At 41.9% G+C, this 23,068-nt stretch overlaps 1 protein-coding gene across 1 annotated transcript; it reads right to left on the bottom strand.

Moving 5' to 3' along the window:
* Window positions 1–29: 29 nt before the first annotated feature.
* LOC118561990 lies at window positions 30–12,353 on the bottom strand. Its single transcript, XM_036134269.1, has 4 exons — window positions 12,284–12,353; window positions 5,338–5,387; window positions 4,653–5,010; window positions 30–166 (listed from the first exon to the last, which is right to left on the bottom strand). The coding sequence occupies exons 1-4, from the start codon at window positions 12,351–12,353 to the stop codon at window positions 30–32; spliced, it is 615 nt and encodes a 204-aa protein (XP_035990162.1).
* Window positions 12,354–23,068: the final 10,715 nt, after the last annotated feature.

Genomic DNA, 23,068 nt, shown 5'->3' with positions numbered 1-23,068 from the left:
GCCGAGCATAGAAGCAGAAACACCTCGTCTCAAGTGACGGGCACGGAGGTGGACGGGGTGATGGTTTGGGCTTGTTTTGCTGCCACGGCTCCTCCTCGTTGAGTCAGCCGTGAACTTCTGTGCATGTCGTTGTACTCCAGAGCCAAATGTGGGCCCATCTGGCTGTCTGTCGGACCAAACCGGGTCATCAAGAGAGCCGCGTAGAAACGAATCTCTGCAAACCTCAAAGAGCTGAATGCTGTAAAGATTCTCAGTCTGAAATCCCTCCACGAAGAGGTAAAAAATATAAACTTGATGCTCTCCAAGCTGCTGAATAACTGGGTGTATTTTGGCTTTTCTGGGGTTTGATAAATAACGTCAGCGTGGAATCACACCTGAGGTTATGTTAACATGATATAATGATGACAGTAAGGGTCTCTGTGTGCCCGTTTTAAAAAAAAAACAAAGCGACAAACTATACTGAGTCGTCATCTCACAACATGGAGGACCAAATGGACAGCAGTCATAATCCTGCAGTGCAGTCGGCTTCTTATCTGACTGTCCACACCCTCTCCACCTCCACCGTATCTCCTCCCTCCATCTGAAAGCAATCCCCATCTGTCTCCTCGTGCTCTTTTACACTTCCTCCAGCATATTCTCCTCGTGCTGCACCCATCCTGCCGACTCCACCCTCCCCGTGTGCATCCCTTCTCTGCGTGGCAGGCTGAGGTAATGGCTGCTGTTGCGTGCCTGCGACTCTCACAAACACCACCTTATCATTACTCCTCACGCCCCGTGTCGTATATACGCTCCGGTTATAGCCGGCCGTGGACCTAAACCCATCGGCTACAGCATGCAGCCAGAAATGTTAATGCGCTGCGACTTGTACGCCCGGCGAGCTCACGCAGGGCCGACGTTACCTATGATTGCGTTTAATTAGCACACATCAATAATGAGGACAGGAGATGTTAACAAGCAAGCAGATGGACTAATAAGTAACTAGTAGGGGCATTTTAAGACAGCATAAAGGGAGGGTAGAAATCCTCCTGACAAAGAAAATTGTTTGCCTGTAGAAATCTGACTCTTGAATCAAATTATTAAACATTTTCAATTGGTTTTAAGAGGCAGAAGATGAAAACCAAGGAAAAATATACCAAATTTATCTAAAACAGATTCCGTGTCATATTTTTAAGAAAAGATAAATGCATGATTAGAGTGAAAGAGTGACAATTTTGTGATGAAAATGAGCTTCAGCAGCATAATGAGTAAACTTATGTTTAGGTAACATGAAGGTTAGGTATGGCTTCTGGTATTAAGATACAGTCACAACTTTAGAAAGTTAGATCAAGTCTCTTCAACCTCTACAGAACAGATTAGATAAACCCCTCCCCCACCTGTTGCTGGCTGAAATAAGAATATGTAATAAGGCTGTTTTTAAATAAATAAAAATGCATCTGCGAGAGTTCCTGTGTCTACTGGTGAAACAAAATACACCTATTGAAGGTTTTGCTAACAGAACGGATACAAAAGCTGACTACTGCTTCTTAGACCCACACTTTTAAGTTATATCTTTTAAAACAGGCATGCATAGTGACCGGGGTTTTCTTCTCCACCGTTTTTGTTCTGGTTACCGGTACAGAAAACCCGACTTAGTACATCTGCTAAACGTGACAGACCGTCAGGGAGAGACGGCGGTTTCCTCCAGTCGTATGCAGCTTAGTGCAGTGTTTTTCAAGGCGTGCTGTACTAGGGCTGGATGATAATCGATAGTTGTATATCGATGATAGGGGAAAAAAAGGTCAATAAAAAGTTCATTAAAATAAAAATTTTCCTTGCTTTTACATGTTAGTCATGTAGGTTAATATAACAGTCACTAAATCCTCCCAACCAATCACAACGCAGACCCAAAAACGCTCCGTCACCAAGCTCCGCCCCGTCAAAGATCACGCAAACCAAAAGTTGGTTTGTGTGTATCTGTATCTAAAAATAGATTACTAACATCATAAATGTTCAGGGCTGCACTTAAAATATATGTTTTGAATTTGTTGATAATTATCAATTTGATTTCTGTTTTATCGATATGCTTTTGTTCTATATCGTCCAACCCTATGCTGTACGGCATGTTTTCGGTGTTTCCCTGGTCCAGAAGACCTGACGTCCACCGACGGCTGATTAAACGGGCCTTTGCTGAGCTGCAATCAAGTGAAGCAGGTGTATCAGAGCGGGGGAAACAGCTAAAACCTGCAGGCCATGGCTGGAAAAAACTCGAGGCATTTTCTCCTAAACTCTTCCCAAACAAACACAAATCCAACAGGTTGACTAATTGGAAATATTTCTGATAAAGAAAAACTGCGGCAGGTATGAAAAATGGTCACCTGCCTCCTCAGGTAAAGTAGCTAACTGACCTTTAAGCCGGTGAATATGCTACAAATTCCTTCATTCATCTGTTCATTAAAATGGGACCTAACGACATAAGAGTGTGCATGTTCTCCCAGCGCGTGTCAGGGTTCTCTCCGGGTACTCCAGCTTCCTCACACAGACTGGTAGGTTACCTGGGCGCTCTAAACTGCCCCCAGGTGTGAATGTGCTGCCCAGCAATGAACTGGTGACCAGTCCAGGGTGGATCCCACCTCTATTTTACATTTATTAGAAAAACTCACACCTAAAACGTCACTCCTTGTAGAGTTTAGGGAAGATTTAGCCATTTGGTGTGATAAATCGCAGTTGGCATACTAAGACACAGCTGCATAACGCATAATCAACAGCCGGTTTGCAGCTGTACACCTTCCCATGATATAAAAACAGTATTTTTATATATTAAACCAGTCAAACAATCTTAAACGACCATTGGCTTTATGTCTGAATGCCGAAGAAATCCCAAAAATAATACGTCTTTGGGGTATTTTTTATCTGTATGGTGGAACGCTCACTGAGACAATAAATATTTAAGTACAAAAAGGAGCACAATAATTTTTTTTCCTGTGAGAATATATTTGTGCCAACCCCCCCCCCCCGATAACCACTCATAAATGTACTCTTTGTGTCTCTGCAGAGAGTCAACATCCTTTTATGTTTCCAACCAACTTCCTCACCCAATGTCTAGCGAGCCATTTGCACTTTTTTTTAATTTTCCAGACAAAATATCTGCCATAATCTGGTTTATTGTCAGACCTCTGTTTGCATCCAGGCCCATAAAAACGTAAAAGGTCTGGAAGCCACGGTCCTGCTCCTAACTTCAACTCTGAACTTATCCTTTTGCATCCAATTTGTCCAATTTTGTCCGTTTCTGTGCCCTAAATAACTATAAATGTTGTATAAAGTCATGCTCTGCTTCAGATCAACTAAAATGCAATTCCCCATTAGCACCTTCTATTCATAGTAAATTAAACTTTCCGAATCCACTTCCCAGAATTTGATTTGCAATTAAATCAATTAGTCGCTCCATTATAAAACAAATTAGATTTTTTTATTGTAGTTGTATAAAGCACCACAATAAATAAGAATTTTCTTGTTTTCGATATTTTGATCTAAGCTGTATGGTCAATGATGTGAAAACTCAGGTTCTCAGGGTGTTTTTAACCCACTGAGACCTCGATAAGCGCGCAAAAGTATTCGGGTCAATTTTCTGGAGGCTTTTCAGGTTCTAATTGGGGAGTTTACGGAACATCTTTGTCTTGTTTGCCTCGCTGAGGAACAGAAAGGCGGTCTCTTCGACCCTAAAATCTGAAGATTCTCAATTTAATTGATGGTCTGCAGACTTCTCAACACGTTAAAAAGTCACTAAAGTAAAGCTGTGGTACGCGGTTGAGCATCTGGATGTCTAAAACAGCTGAACCTGTTGCTGTTCAGGTTCATTTTTACTGGTATTTTGGATTTCATCAAACGCGAAACACATATAACATACTAAATATTAACTCACATATTATAAGTAACTAGGAGAGCTGGTCTGAAATAAAATCAGCAGGCCGCCGGAATTGGAAAACCTGATCTAGATCCTGATCTCAGATATGCTTCCTATCGGTGTACTGAAGGCCATCCATGTTGCACCAACAACCCTCTTCGGTGAGGAAGCACCTACTGCAACAAGAAGATTCAAGAGGAGCAGAACAGTGGACCTAAAACAGAGTCTCTGGACTATGAAGACACACAACGGTGAAATCATGGCATGGTTTTCAGCCATGGGGGTTGGAAATCAACCAAGAAAAAGGCAAACGGAGGCACCAGAACCTTCTGGGACATCCTCGCTCCTCAGAATCTCCATACGTCGGTTTGGTATAGAAGTGATGGCGTGTGCGGAGGAACGTCTGTGAAGGTTTCGCTGATTTAAAGACGACACGGGCCTCATAAACGCTCTGACACCACCTGACCGATCTCCACGTCTCCTGTTTGCTTCCGTTGTGACTGATTTCTAAAGCCTGGGAACACGTCGGCAGAACGCTGCTTCATCCTGACGGACGGCGTACTGATGCAGCAGCAGCGAGCAGATAAACCAGAACCTCTACCTGACTCCTGTGAAGGCTGGACGTGTTCCAGCGTGTTAGAACCTGCAGCCACGCCTGCGCACGCCCACCTACGCCCAGCTGACTCTCCTCCATCTTCCCCATCCGCCCCCATCCCTGCTAATCAACCCTCCAATCACCTCCATCCAGAACCCCACCTCCCCCCCCCTGTACCCTTCCTCTTCCTCACCGTGCACTCCATCTCCTCTGGCTCTGGCTTGATCAGCACTGAGGGCATGTCTCTCTGGCCTTGGGCCTCCCTCTCCTCCTCCGTTTCCTCCTGCTTCACCCTGACGGCGAGCGTCGCCCCGTCGTTCGCCTTCCTCGCTTCCTGGTGCGGCGGCCGAGGCCCCGTCGCCAGCTCCTCCTCCTCCTCCTCTCGCTCTGGTGGGGCGGCGGGGGGCGGCGGAGAGGACGGCGGCGGCGGCGTCGATGACGACAGCTGCCGGGTCACGGCGCCCTGCCTGGCCGGGTTCCTCTGCTTCTTTCGGGCACCGGCGGCACTCTTCCTCTGCTTTGGAGTCGACTGGCACTGAGGAAGAGGAGAAGAGGCAGAAGGTTAGAGCGAGGAAGGTACAAATTGTGCAGAAGATGTAGAGGACGGACAGGAGGTGGAGGGAGTGTGGGGGGGAGAGGAGAGGAGAGGAGAGGAGGTGATAAGGGGCAGATGAGGGGGTGAAAAGGGGGGAGGGGTCGGAGCAAGGTAAAGAAAAAAAAAAAAAGCTTGAAGCCAGAGGAAGGGGGTGAGGAGTTGAAATATGGCAGAAAAATAAGTTGAAAAGATGAAAAGAGGCGGTCAGGTAGAGGATGAAGCTGAACGCAGGAGTTTAAAGGGAAAAGAAGTGACAACAAGCTTTACCTTCTCTCTAAAAATCAGCCAGAAAGAGGGAGGGAGGGGGGTTAAAAACCCTCCAGCACACACACACAGAAACACACAGTGTGAAAAGAGAGAAAACCTAAAGCAAAAAAAAAAAGTAGAAGAAGAGAAGAGAGGAGAGGAGAGGAGGCAGAGAAACAAAGGCCTAAATCCTGAGGCTGACACTGAGGGAATGAGAACGAAAGAGAAATAACAGACAGAGCAGGGAGGAGTAGCCGTGAAGTGACCCCTCCCTCCCTTTCAGTGGTAGGCAGGCGGACACACCCTTTTCTGGAAGCCGGTGCTACAACACACACACACACACACACACACACACACACAGAGCGAGTGGGGAGTGCCAAGGCAGAGCCACGCACACACAGCCATTCAGGAGGAGAAGCTACACACCCACCCAGCTCTTCTGGGTTAAGCTACTGTCCATTTCCTCTTCCTTTATAAGTTCAACTCTATCGGACGTCCATCAGTTCGCTCGCCAAATTACCGGGGAACTGAAACTTTGGCGAGCCAAGCTAAAAAAAAAAAAAAAGTGGATCGACTTTAAGGGTTTCTGTGTTTGAGCTTAGCGTCTCAGAAAGTGTAGCTTTAAACTGGAGCTGTTTGTTGCTCCTTCTGTTCAAATAAAGCAAAGTTTCTAGTCTCTCAACTATATAATAAGATAGCTTCGTTAAAGCTAAAGACAGATTCCCTAAAAATAAATAAAAATAAAGTTAAAAAACAAAACAACTGGACTTTTTTTTCCGAAGTTTGAAGACGTTTCTTTTCCCATCCAGAAAGCTTTCTCAATTCAAAATGTCTGGAGTAGTGTGGAGCTCCAAGCTTTATATTCTTTCCCAAAATGTCTTGTTATGGCTTAGATAACATGCTAATTAAATTGAAACCTCCATTGGGAAGCGAAACGTGTTCAAACTTCGGAAAGAAGTCCAGTTGTTTTGTTTTTTAACATTTTTTTTGGTGTGATCCTGACCTGGATGACTGAGAATCTTCATTAGCAACATGCAAATAAACTACCGCTAAGTTAGAGCTGTTACTGAATAAACTACATGCACATTTATTACCGAGAGGGAAAGAAATCTTTAAATTTATGCTATAAGGCTACACGTCCAAACTGAGGCCCTTGGAATAGCTTCGTGGGGCGTTGGACCACAGCTTAAGAACGGTACAAATTTGGCCCTCCAGAAAATGGAAATGGACTCTTTTTTTTTTATTTGGTCTTTTGTCAGGATGAGATTTTAAAACAAATGTATATCTTCCTCAGAAGAAAAAAAAAGTGGTAGAGGACAGAGTGTTTTTTTCTTTTACCAGTCATTTATTTTTGCTTTCATTTTCATATGGTAGGAAGGTGAATAAAAAAAAAGACACCCAGCGACGTATTACTGAAGAACAGACTCAGGCACACCCAACCATTCAACAATACAGGAAAAGTTCTCAGACTAAAACACTTTATAAACCGACAAAATATCTTCTATTCAGGCAAACACCCTTTTTAAGACCTACAATACTTAGTTATTTCCTACTTTGTTTCATTATTCAATCAGTATTACACATTTATTGCCGAACAGGTAAAGGGAATCAAATTCACAATTAACTTGCATTTTTAATTGGACAAAAATGATTATGCCCCCCTGAGGCAGTTTTTGGCCCCTGGTGCAAAACGTTTTGGATCCCACTGAGTTAGATGACCCCCAACATGCAGCCGGAGCTACAATTGGATCGGAGTTTAAAGTTTTCATTCGCACAAACTCGCCACACAACGTTGTGAATGAGCGTTCAGTCTCTAGATGTGCGAAGGTTGTAAATAAACCCATACAGCGAAAGCTGGTTTTAAATATATATATTGATTCAGATGAGTTGGATACAAATGCATGCCACACTTTTCAGATTCTTTCAGTCATCTCCTTCCATTTCACTGTTATGCACCAGTTTGTGCTGATTTATCATAGAATAACTGTAAAATAGATCAAAGCTCATGGTTTAGAAAGTAACAAAATGTAAAAAAAAAAAAAGTTTAGGCTTTGAATACTTATGCAAGCCACTGCAACCTAACTTTACTGTTACAAAACCCATAAAAAAGTGCTGTCGACTTTAAACCAACGAAGTAAAACTATTACGCCGTTTTCATACCGCAGCTGACTGACAGGTCGTGAACCCCGCTTGGATTTTTTATAGCACGCCAACTTGTCCGTTTTCTGTTTTCCTTCCCCTTTAATTTCAGCTGATGCCAGTGAGAACGGGGCTACAGGCCTGGTTTCTGAGGAAGCACTGCAGAGGACTCAGAGGCTTCAATTAATAATCTGATCTGATGTTGTACGGTCACCACGTTCACGCTTGAATGCCTCCAATGAGTACGAGACGCTGCAATGAGACCATCGCCACTTGTTTAGAGGGCATCTCATCTTCAGGTGTTCCTCTTTAGGAATGCGTTTGCAGTGAAAAGCTTAAATTTAACCATGAAATGGACACAGGAGATGCTTTCGTACAGTCCTCAGCGCTAACTCTACGAAAGTGAAATGACAAATGGCCACAAAGAGGATGGAAAAGTGCAGCCCGCTTGGAGTCGTCTGCAACCAGGCCTTGGCTACCCACAGCTCCACTCAGGACTCGGATAAAATCCAAGACATTTCCACAATGGCGTCGCGTTCATATGGAAAGACGAGCCTTTGGGGGCCTAGTCTGCACCAATCTGACCGCAGCCAGACTGCTGTGGTGCGAAGGACTGACCCCAACGTGAACTTCTCAATTTATTGCCCCGTTCACGTTGTAACTTTCACCTACAGTCACGAGATAAGGGACACAGCTGCCAGATGTGAAGGGACTTTTTAACCGTAAGGCTTAAGATCGCCTTCCAGAACCCGTTAGCCGTGCAACCTAACCTACGGAAGATTGGCTGTGGCCGTCTGCCCTACGTAGATGGCTGCAGAGCCCTTTAATTGCTTTTAAATGGCTTGGTTCTTATTCCTTATCTTATTGTTCTTTAATGTATGACTTATTTTTACTGACTCTACTGACTTTCTTCATTTTATTTCTCGGCCTGAGGACCAGCACAGTTTTATTTCAGCGCTGACAACAGCGTGCGATGACAAATCCACTTTTTATCTTATCTTATCTAAACAAATCACGTCTCTTGCTGTTACGCTGATAAAAAAAATAAAAAATTATGCAAACGTAGGATGTTTAAAACTAAATCTGGCACGACCTAAAGGGCGATGGTGCCTTGTTATTTGAACTGAACAATAAGAAACACTTTAAAGTTTCGATGCGAAGAAATCGCAAGAACTCACTCTAAAACCAGGCCAATAAATGGCTTGGGAATTGGTCAGAGCTATTTAAATTACTGTGATTTTCCTTGGTTAGTTTGCAGTGTAGGATTTAAACATAACGCTGCTCAGCCTGGTGGAACACGTAAAGCCTGAAGGTACCAACGCTTCAGGTTGTACCGTGAGCAAAAACACTGCATGGCTCCGCAGTTTGGTGAAACCCAGTGCAACCCTGCAAACAACCGATACAAATAACCTACTTTCAAAAACCTACAACAAGGCTATAGGTTTGATTCCTGCCAAGTTTCACCCCAATCCACACCTCCATGCATGTGACCACAACATTTAACCTGTGAGCGAGGCTAACGAGGAGCCTAACGACTCTCCATGGTTGGGGCGATCAGCTCCAGGTGAATCTACAGGTGAATCTAAGCTCTAACGAGGCCAGCAGGTCTATAAAGCTTTGAACTCCTCACCACTCCAGACATTTTGAACTGAGAAAACTTCCTAGATGGGAAGAGAAACATCTTCAGCTTCAGAATACATTTTTTTACTTTTTTTTGGATTAACGTACAGACTCGTTACAAATGTATTTAATTGAGTAAAAGATCAGAAGTTGCCAATATCCTCGTTCCAACTACTGCGTCTTCCGGCTCCGAGATGAACGGAGTCCAATCTTTAAGCAATCTGCTGCCTCGCTCTTTTATAAATCATTGAATCATCAGTTCTGTGATAAATGAACACACGCATGTGGCCACCGTAGCAAGTCTAATCATCTGAAAATTGGTGTTTCCGATTCCCACGAGCAAAGTTTGCGTAACAATACCTGTTAAACATCAAAACGGCCTTTAGATCGTTCGAATCATTGATAAGTTGGTCAAACATCTTCCCTGTGACAGCGAGGACAGACGGGACAACAGAGGGGATATACCCGGCGGGCATTCATCGGACATTAAGGCGTTTAAAGCAAAAGTGACTAATTGAAAGTGGTTTTAAATGATCTGCAGTCCTCTGAACTGATGTTTTGTCTTTCCTGTGAGGTGGAACCATGCTGGCATGTTAACCCAGCTCTAGCAGATTCCACGGCGAGGTGGGGCCTTAGCTAATCAGGCCGGGTGTGGCTGTAAGAACCACCCCTGTCTCTCTCTCTCTCACACACACACACACACACACACACACACACTAGTCCCCCTCTCCAAAAAAAACCCATTGTGATAAGACAGAGCCCCCTCTGTGCGTCTAAACAAAGGTAAATGCAGCTTGATGCTTTACCTTCCCCCCCAAACCAAGAACACAACCCACAAACTGACACTGTCTGATATTTCACCGGTCTTGCCTGGCTGAAAGCATGTCTGTTTTGGTGTAAAAAAAATTTAAAATAAAAGTATTTCTTCGGATTCTAAGACAACTGCACTCTTTTGCGTCTGTATTTTTGTCCTAGAACTAAAAAAAAATGAGTCAGAGACGTTCTAAGAAAGCCAAAGCGAGTTTCTAGAGCAGCACGTCTGGGAAGTAAATTCGGATGTACTGTAACGACATGACTTCAGCTGCGATGGCATGTGTTTCATTTCTGCTTCAAGGAAGTTCTCGACACAGAGGCACAAAAAAAACTAAGTTTCCACCACTTGTAATCGGGAAGCTGATTCTACCAGTTTATCTAATGCTGTGGTTACTTATCTAAAATCTGTCAAACAAGTGGTGAAGCTGTTCATCAAACCTCCTCATAGTGCCTAAATTAGCTGTCGGACACCAAAACCTGAAGAAAGCAGCGCAATTTGTCTTGTCCTGACATTTTGATGTAAGTTCTCTCCCCTGTAATTGAAAAGATGTCATTTAACTGAAAAATAAATAAATTCCCAAAGCAGTTTTTGCAAAAGTAGGTTGCTTCAAACACTGTATCAGCAGATATTAACAATCTACACGAGTCCATTGTTCCCTCTGGAGCTGGTTGGTTAAATGTATTCTAAACTTGTGATAAATATCTAAAAGAATAATTTGTCCATCCATAATTAAGCACATTTAGCGTCGTGAAGAACTGTCCCTACTTTAGACCCGGACTTGTTAACAAACATTTATCTTCACTTTGCACCAAACTCACAACTGAGCCTCGTTTTAGGAATAAAATTTAAAGACAGCCGGGAGACTCGGGCTGAGGGTTTTACAAGACACCGTAGGCGGCACACAAGCGCCACTACTCGTGTGTAATGAAAACGGAGCTGATCGGAGCAACCTATTCACAATTATAAAAAAAAAAAAAAATGAAAAGTAGCAAGAGCACAAAGGCAGAAAGAAAATGTTATTAACACAGAGCTGATTGGCATTAACTGTCAGCAGAATAACCTGAAACACACGGGTTCCCATTTTTCCATCATTCCACCTGTATGACATACATTCATATTAAATAAAATTAGAATTTTTTTCAACATTTCATTTATTTCAGTAACTCAATTCACAAATAGAAACACATTATATAGATTAATGCAGACTGGTGATGTTTTAAAGCCTTCATTTCTGGGTTTTTTCCACCTCCAGCTAATAAAAACACAGGATATAAGATTAGAATATTGCATCAGAACAATGAGTAAAGCAACATTTTCTATCCAGAAATGGGAGCTTAATGAAAAGTATGTTTAATACCTGCTTAAATGTTTTGCGTTTTTTCAAAAGGTACTTTTAACCTGACAAACAAGCCTCTTAGAAATTCTATTTTTTTTAATTTGGCTGTATTTGAATCTGTTGCACTGTTTTACTTTTAAATGCATTTAAAGCTGTACAGTTTATACACCTCGATATAAGTCAGTTCAAAATTGCTTCGGATTTAAAAACCGCGTGGTATAAACAGACCTGGATCAAACCTGGTTTGTAATTTAAGCCTGTGTGGACTTCGACATGCATGGGGTTAAGTGCATTTTGAGTCAGCTGGTTGGCGTTTCAGCAAATCAGTCACGTATTTCCACTGCAAACAGAACGAAGCAAACATCGAGGATCTTTAGCAAATCCAAGTTGATCCACATCTACCCTCCAACAAGGCAGCGGAGGGGAAGGATTGGGGGGGGGCAAGAGTTAAGCGTGTGCGTCTGTGCGTGTGTGAAGGGCAGCACTAACGAGTGGCGAATAGCGAGAGACCGCGGCGAGCCTATGTGCATGGTGTGTGTATAAATGAGGACTGACAAGATGCCTGTGTGTGAACCCCCACCCAGGAGAAGGGGGTCCCACTGTGGAGTTCCAGGAACAAAAAAAAAAAAAAAAGAAGAAGGGTGGGGTGGGCGTGACCCTGTCAGCCTCTGATCCCTCCACAGGAAGTTGGGGTGGGTGGGGGTAGCGAGGGATGAGGACGACTGAAGGAGAGAGAGAGAGAAAACAAAAAAAACCAAAAATGGTGCTGATGGATTTTCTTCACTCACTCTGACACTTCTTGGCTGGAAAAGTAATTGCCCTACTTACGAATATCGTCTGCTTTTGATTAGTGTCACGCTTAAATGTTTCAGATCATCAAACAAAAAGCTCAGATAACGCACAGCAGACGCAGAACGAGTGAGACGTCAAACGTCCAGGATGACAGACATCCAGTGAAATGCGTCGTCTGCATTTAACCCCAACCTTTAGGGAGCAGCGGGCTGGGAAGCATTGCTCAGGGGCCCAGAGTGGCAGTCTGTGGGATTCAAACCCGGAACCTTCCAGCTTCTCCAAGATGAAAGCTCTCTGCTCTAAAGCCTCTAAGGCCACCTCACCCACTGTCCCCATTGTTACATATTTCATGATGATTAACGACATCAGATTTCTGGCATCTGAGTTCAATCAAAGCAGCCATGCCACTCAAGTCATCCCTTAAACCAGGGAAGTCATTAAAAAGGGCCGGTTGCACCTGTAAAGATGATATTTTTGATTTCATAATTTCATTTCAGTTCACGTTGACGTATGAAAAATGCACAGTAACATAAAAGTAGCACCTTAGGCCCAGTTTACACAGTTTATCTGCAATAAAAGTTGATATTGGGGTGAATTAGCCTTTAAACTCTCATCATTCTGCATCACTTTTTCCTCTTTTTGGACATTTCTGGGTTGTTTTAATGTGTTGTGGGAAAACCAACATCTAGGAAGTTTAAAAAATAAATTAAAAAAATAAACATTTGCTACAGGAGGCACAGTTTTACCCACTTTATACAATTTAAAAGGAGATATGCTTCCACTTTATGACAAGATGTGCCTTCGCCGCCTCTTGAGGGCCGGATAAATTGCCTTGACGGGCCGGATTCAGCCTGCAGGCCTCGGGTTTGACACATCTGCCTTAAATTAGAACCCGTTTGACAACATGAAGTAGGCTAAAAGATGCCATCATGGCCCGACCCAACGTGCCTCAGACAGAGATTGGACAGAAACTGCCTTCATGGGAGCGGTTCAAGGCGCAAAGCCACTGCTGACTGAAAAGAGAAGAAATGCCTTCCTCGCATTTGCTAAAAAAGAAAACCAAAAATCATCTGTATGATCTCCAAGACCTTTGGGGAAATATTCTTTGGGCCGATGAGACAAAAGTGGAACTATTGGAATAAAGTGTGAATCCTGATACATGTGGCGTTAAACTAAGAGCATGTCAGAAAAGGAATGAGGCCAAACATGGTGGTATGATGGTCTAGAGCCGCCTTTCCTCCATAAACGTCTGACCATCGGTTTGTGACCGCAGCTCAAACACTTTTGGAATATACATCCGGACAATGATCCAAAGCACACCAGCAAATCCACCAACAAATGGCTTAAAAATAACACAATTAAGGTTTTGGAGTCAAATCCAATTGAGAAATTGTGTAATAATAAAAAAAAAATTTAATGTGGCTGAATTAAATCAACTGTGCAAGGTAAGGTAGGTTTATTTATATTGCACTTTTCGGTAACAAGACATTCAAAGTGCTGTAAAGAAGATTGGGCCATAGTTCCTCCACAGTAATGTATTTACACATTATTTAGTAATGTGTTTCCTCTAATGGTGGCACAACTAGTGCAACATATTTTCACTGACTGGTTCGTATGGCTTTTTCTCTCAATAACTGTGAAATCATCTTCTAAAAACAGATTTTTTTTAAATTTTTGTCTAATGATAAGATCGGTTTGCTTATCGAAAACATTGAAGTGTGCCAGAAAAAAACAAAAAGAAGAAATCTGTAAGGAGCAAAACACTTTTTTCACTCCAAAAACGGATTTAAAAATAAGTAAAATGTGCTTAAAATTAGTGTTTTTGTCCTAGATAGGACCAGGTAAATAAGATTATTTCCCAATGTAGTGAGTATTTTGACCCCTAAAATAAGATAATTAGATATACTGCACTTGAAATAAGATCATGGAGATGAATTGTTCCTATTTTAAGAGCAAAAATCTTATTCTATTGGCAGATCATTTTATTTACCTGCTCAAATCAAGGAAAAATACACTAATTTTAAGAACATTTTACTTGTTTTTAGTTAAGTTTTTGCACTGTTCACAAAACCGTATTGCCAAAGATCCAGAAAAGATGTAAAGGGATTTTACCAAATCAGTTTACAACAAATTCATTGTATAATACTTAATTACAATGTGAAGTTCAAATCCATCTGCTCATGTTACAAGCATTCAGGTGCATTTCGCTTTTGGTCAAACTTGCTAAATTATTGAAGTGTTTTAGGTTGCAGACCTTTAGAGCAGGAAAATGCGTTAAGATTGTAAGAACTAATCGGAGATGGCTCAGAATAAAAACAGGGGGAACCAAAACGTTCATTCAGAGTGAAAAACTTCCAGATGTGACGGTGATCCTGCATCTCAGATAGGCGAAAAAATGACTCTAATCCACAGAGGCTCCCAGCTCTGGACTTAAAGAGTCCTGACAACGTCCTGGTGCCAGACACCACAGGACAACCCCCCCCCCCCCAGGCCCCGAGTCCATGCCCCAATGGATCTGGGCTGATCTGGCAGCACAACGGGGGCACATATGTTAAAGACAATGCATGTTGACTCTGATCTGTGCACGCTCAAGCAAATACCGCTTTCTCAGTCTGCTTTAGGAGATCGAGCCCTTTCGGCCGTGGCTGCCGAACTTTCCGGAATCTTTGCTCTTTGTTTTGAGTGTTTTCTATACGTCTGTTGGACGCCATGCTTTTATATTTTATTAATTTATCCTATTAAGTACAGCACATTGGCAAATGTATGAATTTAGACCAATAACAGGCAAAGAACAAAAACAAAACCACAACTTTAGGGATAAATTCCCTTAAATGTATTCAATACTTGCATGTTCGCTAGTCTTTTTTTCCCAAGCCCAAGTCATGTCTGAAGTCTCTAAAGATTGAAATGAACATTTATGCAGTGGATGCATGCTGTCTAGCCTGTCAATTGTGTAATTGACAGGCCAGACGGCAATAAACACAACGTCGCTCTAGATTAAGAATTTAGATCAGATTCTGTTTTTGTTTATTTTTTAAACAAGGATATTTAATATATTTATCTTATTTCAAAACATTGACTAAAACATGTAAAACAAAACTAATGGTTTGGATTAATTATGTGTAATAATTGCTCTGCTAGACATTCAATGGAGCAATTAATTATTTTTTAAAGAAAGGTAGTGATAATAGTGTTAACACAAATACATGGTCTGTTTAATTTCAAAATAATACAAACATGAAGCACTTTTATACTGAATAACCAGAAGTATTTTTTTTTCCTCTCATGCTATTCTTAATAGCAAAGGAACAAGAAGTTGGAAGCAAGTTTGTTTTTATTGTAAAATGACCAGAAATGTAGTTTTTCCTTGTCATAATTGTTTCGTTTGAGATGAAAATCAGTGCGTATTAATATGATGCTACAGCTAACACGAACAGCTTGTTATAACAACAATAAATTGTACTTAAAAAAAAAAAAAAAAAAAAAAAGCAGTGGTGTTACAGTGAAAGTCCATGGGGGCTTTATAACTTCTGCTAAATGAGACAACAGCACCACCTGCTGTTTGGTCTGTATCTGCAGTCAGCAACATGAGTTGCAGGGGATTCTGGGTAATGATCAGAGACTCACTACATTGAGGTAACATAGCTATGGATATCTGTGGACGATTATTATGAATAAACTCCTAAAAGAGTATAAAACATAATGTAACTGTAGTATGTCTAATATTAATCGCTTGATATTACTTTTGCCATATTTCCAGGTTGATTATGAGGTTCGTGGCTAGCTAAATGTAACGTTTTGTCTCTCTGGAGCGAGAACATGCTGCGTCTGCAGGCAGTGAACATTGTTGAATTTTTATCCTTTGTTTTGACTGGAAGGATGTCAAGATAAAAACCTTTTATACTGTTGGTAATAATATATAGTTTATAAAACGTGGCAATGTTCCAGTTGGCTAGCAACCGCTGCCATAAAATGTTATAAAATGTAAAAAGGCTTCTGGGCAATCTACAGAGCGACGGATTCAGTGGATTAAGAGAGAAAACAATAAAAGCTAAATTCGTGACCCATTTTGTTGGGATGTGACGGCCTGAAATGTTTTTGTTCGTCAAAGATGGCACAACGGGGAAAAAAGTTTGAGAACCACTGCACTTGGGTAACTCAGAGGGGGCATTACTCTCATTTACGCAAATGATCCACACTTACCAGGTTACTTTCAACCCGATTTTATTAAATAAAGATTGTTCACGTGATTCAGATTTTAAGTACAAGGTACGTCTTGAGTATCAAGAGTGCAAGACGACGTAGGAGCTTTGTGACTTAAGCAGCGTCCTCTGATAAATAATGCAAATATTGCATATTTGTTACCACAGGTATGACAGGTGCTTCTTTTTTTTTTTTTACCTTTCAGCTTCACATTTAATTTGGATGTTCAAAATGAACGAAAACGTCTAAGTAAATACTTTCTAAACAGCTCCTCCTGGTGGACAGTCCTAGTCCACACGAAGCAGGATATCTGCTAAACTAGACATTTTTATGTGGTTATGCCTTTCAGCCACACATAAACGGCGTTATACGTCCTTTAAAACAAATGATCCTAAAAACTCCAGACAAAGTGGAGATTTATAAACGCTCCGGTTTTGAGCACGAATATAGCTACGCTGCGTCGCGCATGTGCGACCATTGTTTATGCACTTGGTCATTCGGTGAGATTCCAAAAAAATATTGGGAATTTAGCTTTTAGGTTTTAACTTTATTGGCCATACGGTGGAGTTAAACCAGTCTGTTGCTAATATCGTGTTTAAAAAAAGCTCAACTTCTTCATCTCCTTCATTAGCGGCACACTGCCCCCTATGGGTCTGGAGTATTTTTAAAAATGCTCAGTGGCGTATTTCTGCGTGTTGGTGTGGACGAACATGTGGACTGGGCTTAAGTTTTATGTCAGCGCACATATTTATTAAAACTAGTTTGTTTTCTTCTCTTTCCTACAATCACAAAGACAAACTTAACAAGGATGAAAACTGGTTCAGCAGCTGCAATAGCACAATTTACACTGGACTAAAACTAGCAATCGTGAAATAAACTACATATTATGATCATTGCAAAACTACGTCGATGATAAGAAACTACTATCAAGCTACTAATTTTAGCTGTCAAAGCCAACGTAAGATGACAGCAGGTCAAAAATAAAATGGAAACTGTCTGTGTCTGGGCTTCATCACAGGCCAATCTTCACATTTTTTTAAATCTATTTTTGTCCACTGAAGGCTGGCTGAGCGTGAACTGAACGCTCTGCTTCATCCTCAGACGATCCCACACATTCACACCTGCTCAGAACAACCAGTCTGTTGCTGAAAAGCCGCAAAGATCTGATGAGAGCTCAAAGACGTGATGCAAGTCCCTGACAGAAGTTTATTATCTGTATTATTTTTTTTCCATTTCCTTTCTGCGTCCTGGTCTGGGTTTCAAGTCTTCTTTTAACTCTGGCCTCGTAAATAATTTAGAGCTTCATAAAAGACCAGGTGGTAATGAGAACAAACATTTAAGCCTTAATTAAGTCTTAAACCTTGCAGATGACGATGGATTCCCTGCAAAAAGACACATTTTATTTTTTTATTTTTTTTGCAGCTTGCAAGCCAGAGAGGGTGGGACTGGGAGTATCTGGGTCAGCGCTCCCTTCGTGTCGCTGCTGCCTCGCTGCAAACCCCCTCTGGCTCTGTGTGCATGAGAGCGTGCACGTGTGTGTGTGTGTGTGTGTGTGTGTGTGTGTGTGTGTGTGTGTGTGTGTGTGTGTGGGGGGGGGGGGGGGGGGGGGGGGGTTGCTGCCCCAGTCAGCCGCAACGTTCATGCCCCCCTGGTTCCCATGCATGCACACATCTATCACTTTTGGTCATGAGTTGTGTGAAAAAGTTCCCAAGGAGACGAGACGAAACGCAGCTATAGGCACGTGGACACAACATCTGGATGAACAGAAAATAATTCGGTTTCTCCGTTTCTCCCCTCTCGCTGTATAAGACTGCTGCTGGGGTTCCCTGTCAATTCTACGATACTAGAAGAGGAAAAGAAATATCCAAACGAGGTGAAAGGATTTTCCCCTCCTAATAACCGCTTTCTCATTCCACCGCGGGTTCATTTTAAGTTCACACCGCAGCCAAACATCCTGCAACGCAATTCACAGATGAAACAACGTCACAGTTTATCATCGAACTGAGCGGCAAAGCAGCCGAATCTCACATTCAGTTAGATTTGATCATCCTCGGGACCCTTTAGCCACAAATCAAAAGAGGCAGAAGTGAACTGGTGGGACTACAGCTCCAGGTTCGTTAATTAATTAACCAGTAATGGGGAGAAGGCGTGGACAAAATCTTCTCTTTCACACACACAACCTCTGCTGGTTGGCTTATATTTTGTGTTTATGATGCCGTGACTTTAATTTGAATGAGAAGCTTCAAAGCTTCAGCACTTGTGGTTTTTGCGCACAGGAAAAACAAAAAAATCTGATTGGTGGCATGAAATCTTGGTTACGTTGTAAGAAAAGTTGGATTCCTCCCATCTTTTGGAGCTCTCCCTTTTTAATTTTTGTTGCCGTTTGGCAGAACAGGATAAATAGAACAGATCAGGGCAGCTACAAGCTACAAGCCCAACCATTGACTATCCAGTACGCCATTTTTTAATCCACTGGAAAACTGTCCTGTAATACAATAGGGTGCTATAAAGATGTTACACGAGACCTTGAACTAGAAAGACACTTCTGCTCTAGCTGACTGTGCTCATTAGTATGATAACAGATTTAATTTGTATGACGTGCATCAGCAGGAACGTCTTCTATAAGTCTGTTGTTGAGATCATCATCTGTTGAGGCAGCAGCGTCAGAGCCAGGGACCTAAAAAGGCTCAACAACCTGATAAAGAAGACTGACTCTGTTCTGGGGACGACTGTGGAACCTCTGGAGACGATCGTGCAAAGAAGGATTTTGCATAAAATCAAGAAAGTTATGGACAATCCTGACATTGTCATTGGAAAAGTCTCTTCAGTCAAAGGCTTCTTCAGATTGGTTGTAAAATGGACCGCCACAGGAGATCTATCCCGCCCAAAATGAGTTATATCAACGTTTAATTTCCCTCTGGGATAAACAAAGTACTTTTGAATTGAATTTGAATCAGGAATTCAGTCCCAACCAACTACGTCTCATTTTTAACCAACTAGATGTGGAAGCACTGATGTTTTACTTGTGTTAAAAAGGAAAAAAGTTTTATATATTGCACCTTATCAATAAGTAAAGGGTTCTGTGGTCGTTTACAGGTTCCAGACGGAAAATACTATTTGCCCTGATTGTCGCTCATCTCCAGAAACTCTTGTCTACTGCAACCAAAGCTTCACCTTCCTGAGTCCATTTCAGCGGCCTGCTTTATTTTTGTGAAACACATTTGGTTTCAAGATAGACCCGCAATATGGATAACAAGAAACACATCCCAAATGTGACAAAATAAACACAGAACAAAGTTAAGACCAAAATTATTCATAGCTCTGATCGTTCTTCCTCAACTGCTCTGTTAACACGAACTGCAGCAGAAATAATTACAGATGGCCACAAATGCCATCATGTGTGGCGTGTGTCTCACAGTCATTGCGTGAGAGTTGAGAGTCCTGGACCTGCTACAGTTGAAATACAATTATTTAATGCCAGTTGTTGTCTTTTTCCCCCCACCCTTGTTAAAAATGTTCTAGAAGCTATTCTCCCGACGTCCAAACTGTTTGACAGGCTTGACTAAGAATCCTAATACACATTAGCTTGCCAGAGTTAACTTAATATTTTGCTAATGCTAAATTTAGCATGCTAACTAACAAAATTTTGCTGTTGCTAACACTTAAGGGCAAATTTTTAGGTCCACAATCACACTTTTATTGTGGATATACCCAATCATGTCTTGTAGATGTCTGGTACCGCTCACTACGAACCACAGGAGACATGATGGCGTTTTTATTTTTCTTGCTTATTGCTAAATGATGTTGAAATTCCACTTTTTAAGACAACCATAGTGCCCAATATAGTTGTTTAAGTGGTCTTGACTTAGAAAGAAAAGTGAATCAAAATGCACTTAGTTGTTGGTGTCATGGGCTGAAAATGGTTGAAATCCTTAGCTCTGGTGCATTTAATGGGTTTTTAACCTGCTGACCACATCAGCAAGTTTTAAAACAAAAACTGGACAATTTAAGTCGACCAACTAACTGTTGTGTCTCTACATGTTTCCTTTTTGTTCAGTACTTTGTCCTTAAGATGAAAAGCATGTAGTGAGCAAGTAAACATTTTAAAAACAGCTTAAGTTAGTGGTTATTTATTTAAGTTGCCTATAGATCAAACTAATCCAGAGTTTTCTTCAGATTCAAACAGAATTTCAGGCAGAAGTGAAAAGATGGTGCCTCAGGTACAAAACAAAGTGATCCTTTTTCTTTTAACTCGATTTATCTCCAATAAAGTGTCACATGTGAGGATCGTTCTACCTGTTTATTCTTTACGGTAACTACATAGTTGTTGATTCACGACGGCAACGTTCAGTTTTCTGATCGCGTCGTACTTTGGAAAGAAGAGGACGTGCACCAGATTAGTCCGCTGGAGGACAGGGAGGTCAGTTTCCACTGGTTTCCAGCTGAGGGTCCAAACATTGCACAAGCCCTGTAACTGGAGTCCCTAACACACACACACACACACACACACACACACACACACACACACACACACACCCATGCCCCTCCCGGCGTGGCCTCAGCCTTGAGAGGCAAAAGGACAAACTTCATTGTACGAGACCAAGGCTTGGAAGGAAAATCTAGCAAAAACCGAAGCCATCACGATCCGAAGGCTTTGGCTCAGAAGTTCTTGATCTCAAAGAACGAAAAATAAATAAATCACACACACACACACACACTCGTATAAAGAAGGCCGTTACTCTCACTCAGCAAACCCTTCCCCTCCCTGTCTCATTTTTCTTCCTCCTCTCGCCCTCCCTCACTTTGCGCTGCTGTGTGTGTGTCTGTGTGCAGGCCAGGGTGGGGTTTGGTTAATAAGTGACGGGGATGAGATGGGCAGATGGGTGGTGGCTGGTCGGCTGCATGACTGCAACAAAAACCTATTTCACCAAAATACCAAAAAGCTCAATCCAGTCCCAAACATTTAATCTTTTTAGAAGTTAAGCCTGTTGGGAAGCACTAGATTCCCATCGCTAAAGGTCCAACAGGCATCATCTAGATCAGGGATGGGCAACTGGCGGCCCGGGGGCTGCACACGGCCCTCGTCATCACTCAGTGCGGCCCGCTAATAGGTCAATAATAATAATAAAAAAAAAAATTATAATTATAAAATAATAAAAAAAATTATACTTTTGACCGATAGAGGGCCATACCCAAACAATAGCGGGCACGGGCCGCTTTGCGACAGCGAGGAAGAAAGTCAAGAGCCATGGCCACTAGCAGTGGCATAAAGGGAAAACTTGACCGAGAAAGTCAAATTTTTCAGACAAAATGGGAAGAAGTACGGACATGGGGAATTTTTTTTTTGTGTTCCCTTGCAAAGGTTTTTGCATTCCCTAGTGGTATGTGAGAGCCGACGTGAGTTTTGAAACTGCAAAGCTTTGTCTTAAGCAGAAGATAGAACATGCATCTACACAGCACCATGTTCACAGACCAGTGTGATGCATTTGTGAGCATCAGAAAGCTATGGTGCATTCAGGAGCATGGGACATTAGATTTTTCAGAATAAAAAGCTAACAGATGTGCATAATCAAAAAATAACAAATACAATTATAGAGCATTCAGTATTGTAAGAAAGCCCACACCACTGTTTCTGGATAGACACATTATTGTTTGAGTTAACTTCTGTTCTGTTTTATGCCTCTTTACTTGTAAATTTGAAACGTCCCATGCTCCTGAATGCATTGACATGGAGGAGTTTAAATTCCTTTTTTTGCAATTTTTTTTTAAAGCAAGCGGTTTGTCTTTTGCTTAAGGACATATTAAAATGCAGTTATATGCAGAAAATAGTTATATGTTGGTGCAGTAAACATACAGATATAAATTAATCTAACATTTGTTCTTATTGAGAATAATTTGTAGCATCTTTCACATCCAATTATTTGAAGTGCGTGGTCATGTGGCCCTCCAATGGACGTGCTGAAAAAAATTTGGCCCTCTTTATCATGGAAGTTGCCCATCCCTGATTTAGATGTATGTTACTTCACTGGGGGTTCAGGCACATTTAGACTGTTTATTACGTCTGAGTGAATAGACACCATACAGCAGACAGTAAATGAGGACCTGCAGGTCAATATGTACATGAATGATATGATCAAGGGACGGGCAAGGTTGTAAAAAATATATTTTTTCAGATAGTTTACTTGAATCCTACTGCAGTGGAAAGCCAGTTTATTTTTTATTAGCACTGTTGCCTTTCCATAAGTGGTAGAACCTCAGCCTGGGGTCTTTCTGCATGGAGATGGCATGTTCTTCCTCTGGTTTCACCCTACCGTCCAAAACCATGAGTTGGGTTAATTGGTCGTTCTAAATTGCCTTTAGGTATGAAAGTGTGGTATGGTGGTTTGTCCAGGGCTAATCCTGCCGGTGAGTGTCGCCGGGGGCTCTGGGAAGTGCCGGCGCTACCGTGGAGCGCACCGTGTAGTGCGTCAAGCTAAAAACAGCTAACGCGTTAGCTATTTCAACCAGGAGCTTTTACTCACCGTTTTTGCTCTACAACATAAACAAATTCAAATAAAGCGACCACTATTAGCCTGGTAGGGAGGCGAGTACCCCGTCTCTTGCCCAATGACTGCCGGACAAAGGAATTAGCCCACCTCCTGCAGCTCTGCACACATAAGCGGGTATAGATGATGGATGGAGCAATGAACGTTTGCTGCTCAACCCACAAAAGCAACTTCCTTACAAAAGTGTGTAGATTATGGCAACAATACAATTTGGCAAATCCTCTCTGCCACTGTCAAGCAACCTTTGTTTGGAGGCAGTGTCATGGTGTCCTAACTGTGAAAACAAGACTCATTATCACTGGA

The sequence above is a fragment of the Fundulus heteroclitus genome, unplaced genomic scaffold (assembly GCF_011125445.2).
Source record: "Fundulus heteroclitus isolate FHET01 unplaced genomic scaffold, MU-UCD_Fhet_4.1 scaffold_783, whole genome shotgun sequence".
Classification (NCBI taxonomy): Eukaryota; Metazoa; Chordata; class Actinopteri; order Cyprinodontiformes; family Fundulidae; genus Fundulus; species Fundulus heteroclitus.
Note: the sequence above shows the minus strand (reverse complement) of the source record. Positions and strands in the feature narration are given on the sequence as shown.

Excerpts from the sequence above, each read along its gene's own strand:
- LOC118561990 (XM_036134269.1), bottom strand. The coding sequence starts at position 12,353 with ATGGGGACAGTGGGTGAGGTGGCCTTAGAGGCTTTAGAGCAGAGAGCT. Across the intron at positions 5,388-12,283 it reads CATCTTGGAGAAGCTGGAAG|GGTTTTTAACCCCCCTCCCT; the intron begins GTTCCGGGTTTG and ends TGTGTGCTGGAG. Across the intron at positions 167-4,652 it reads CACGGTGAGGAAGAGGAAGG|ACAGCCAGATGGGCCCACAT; the intron begins GTACAGGGGGGG and ends TTGGTCCGACAG.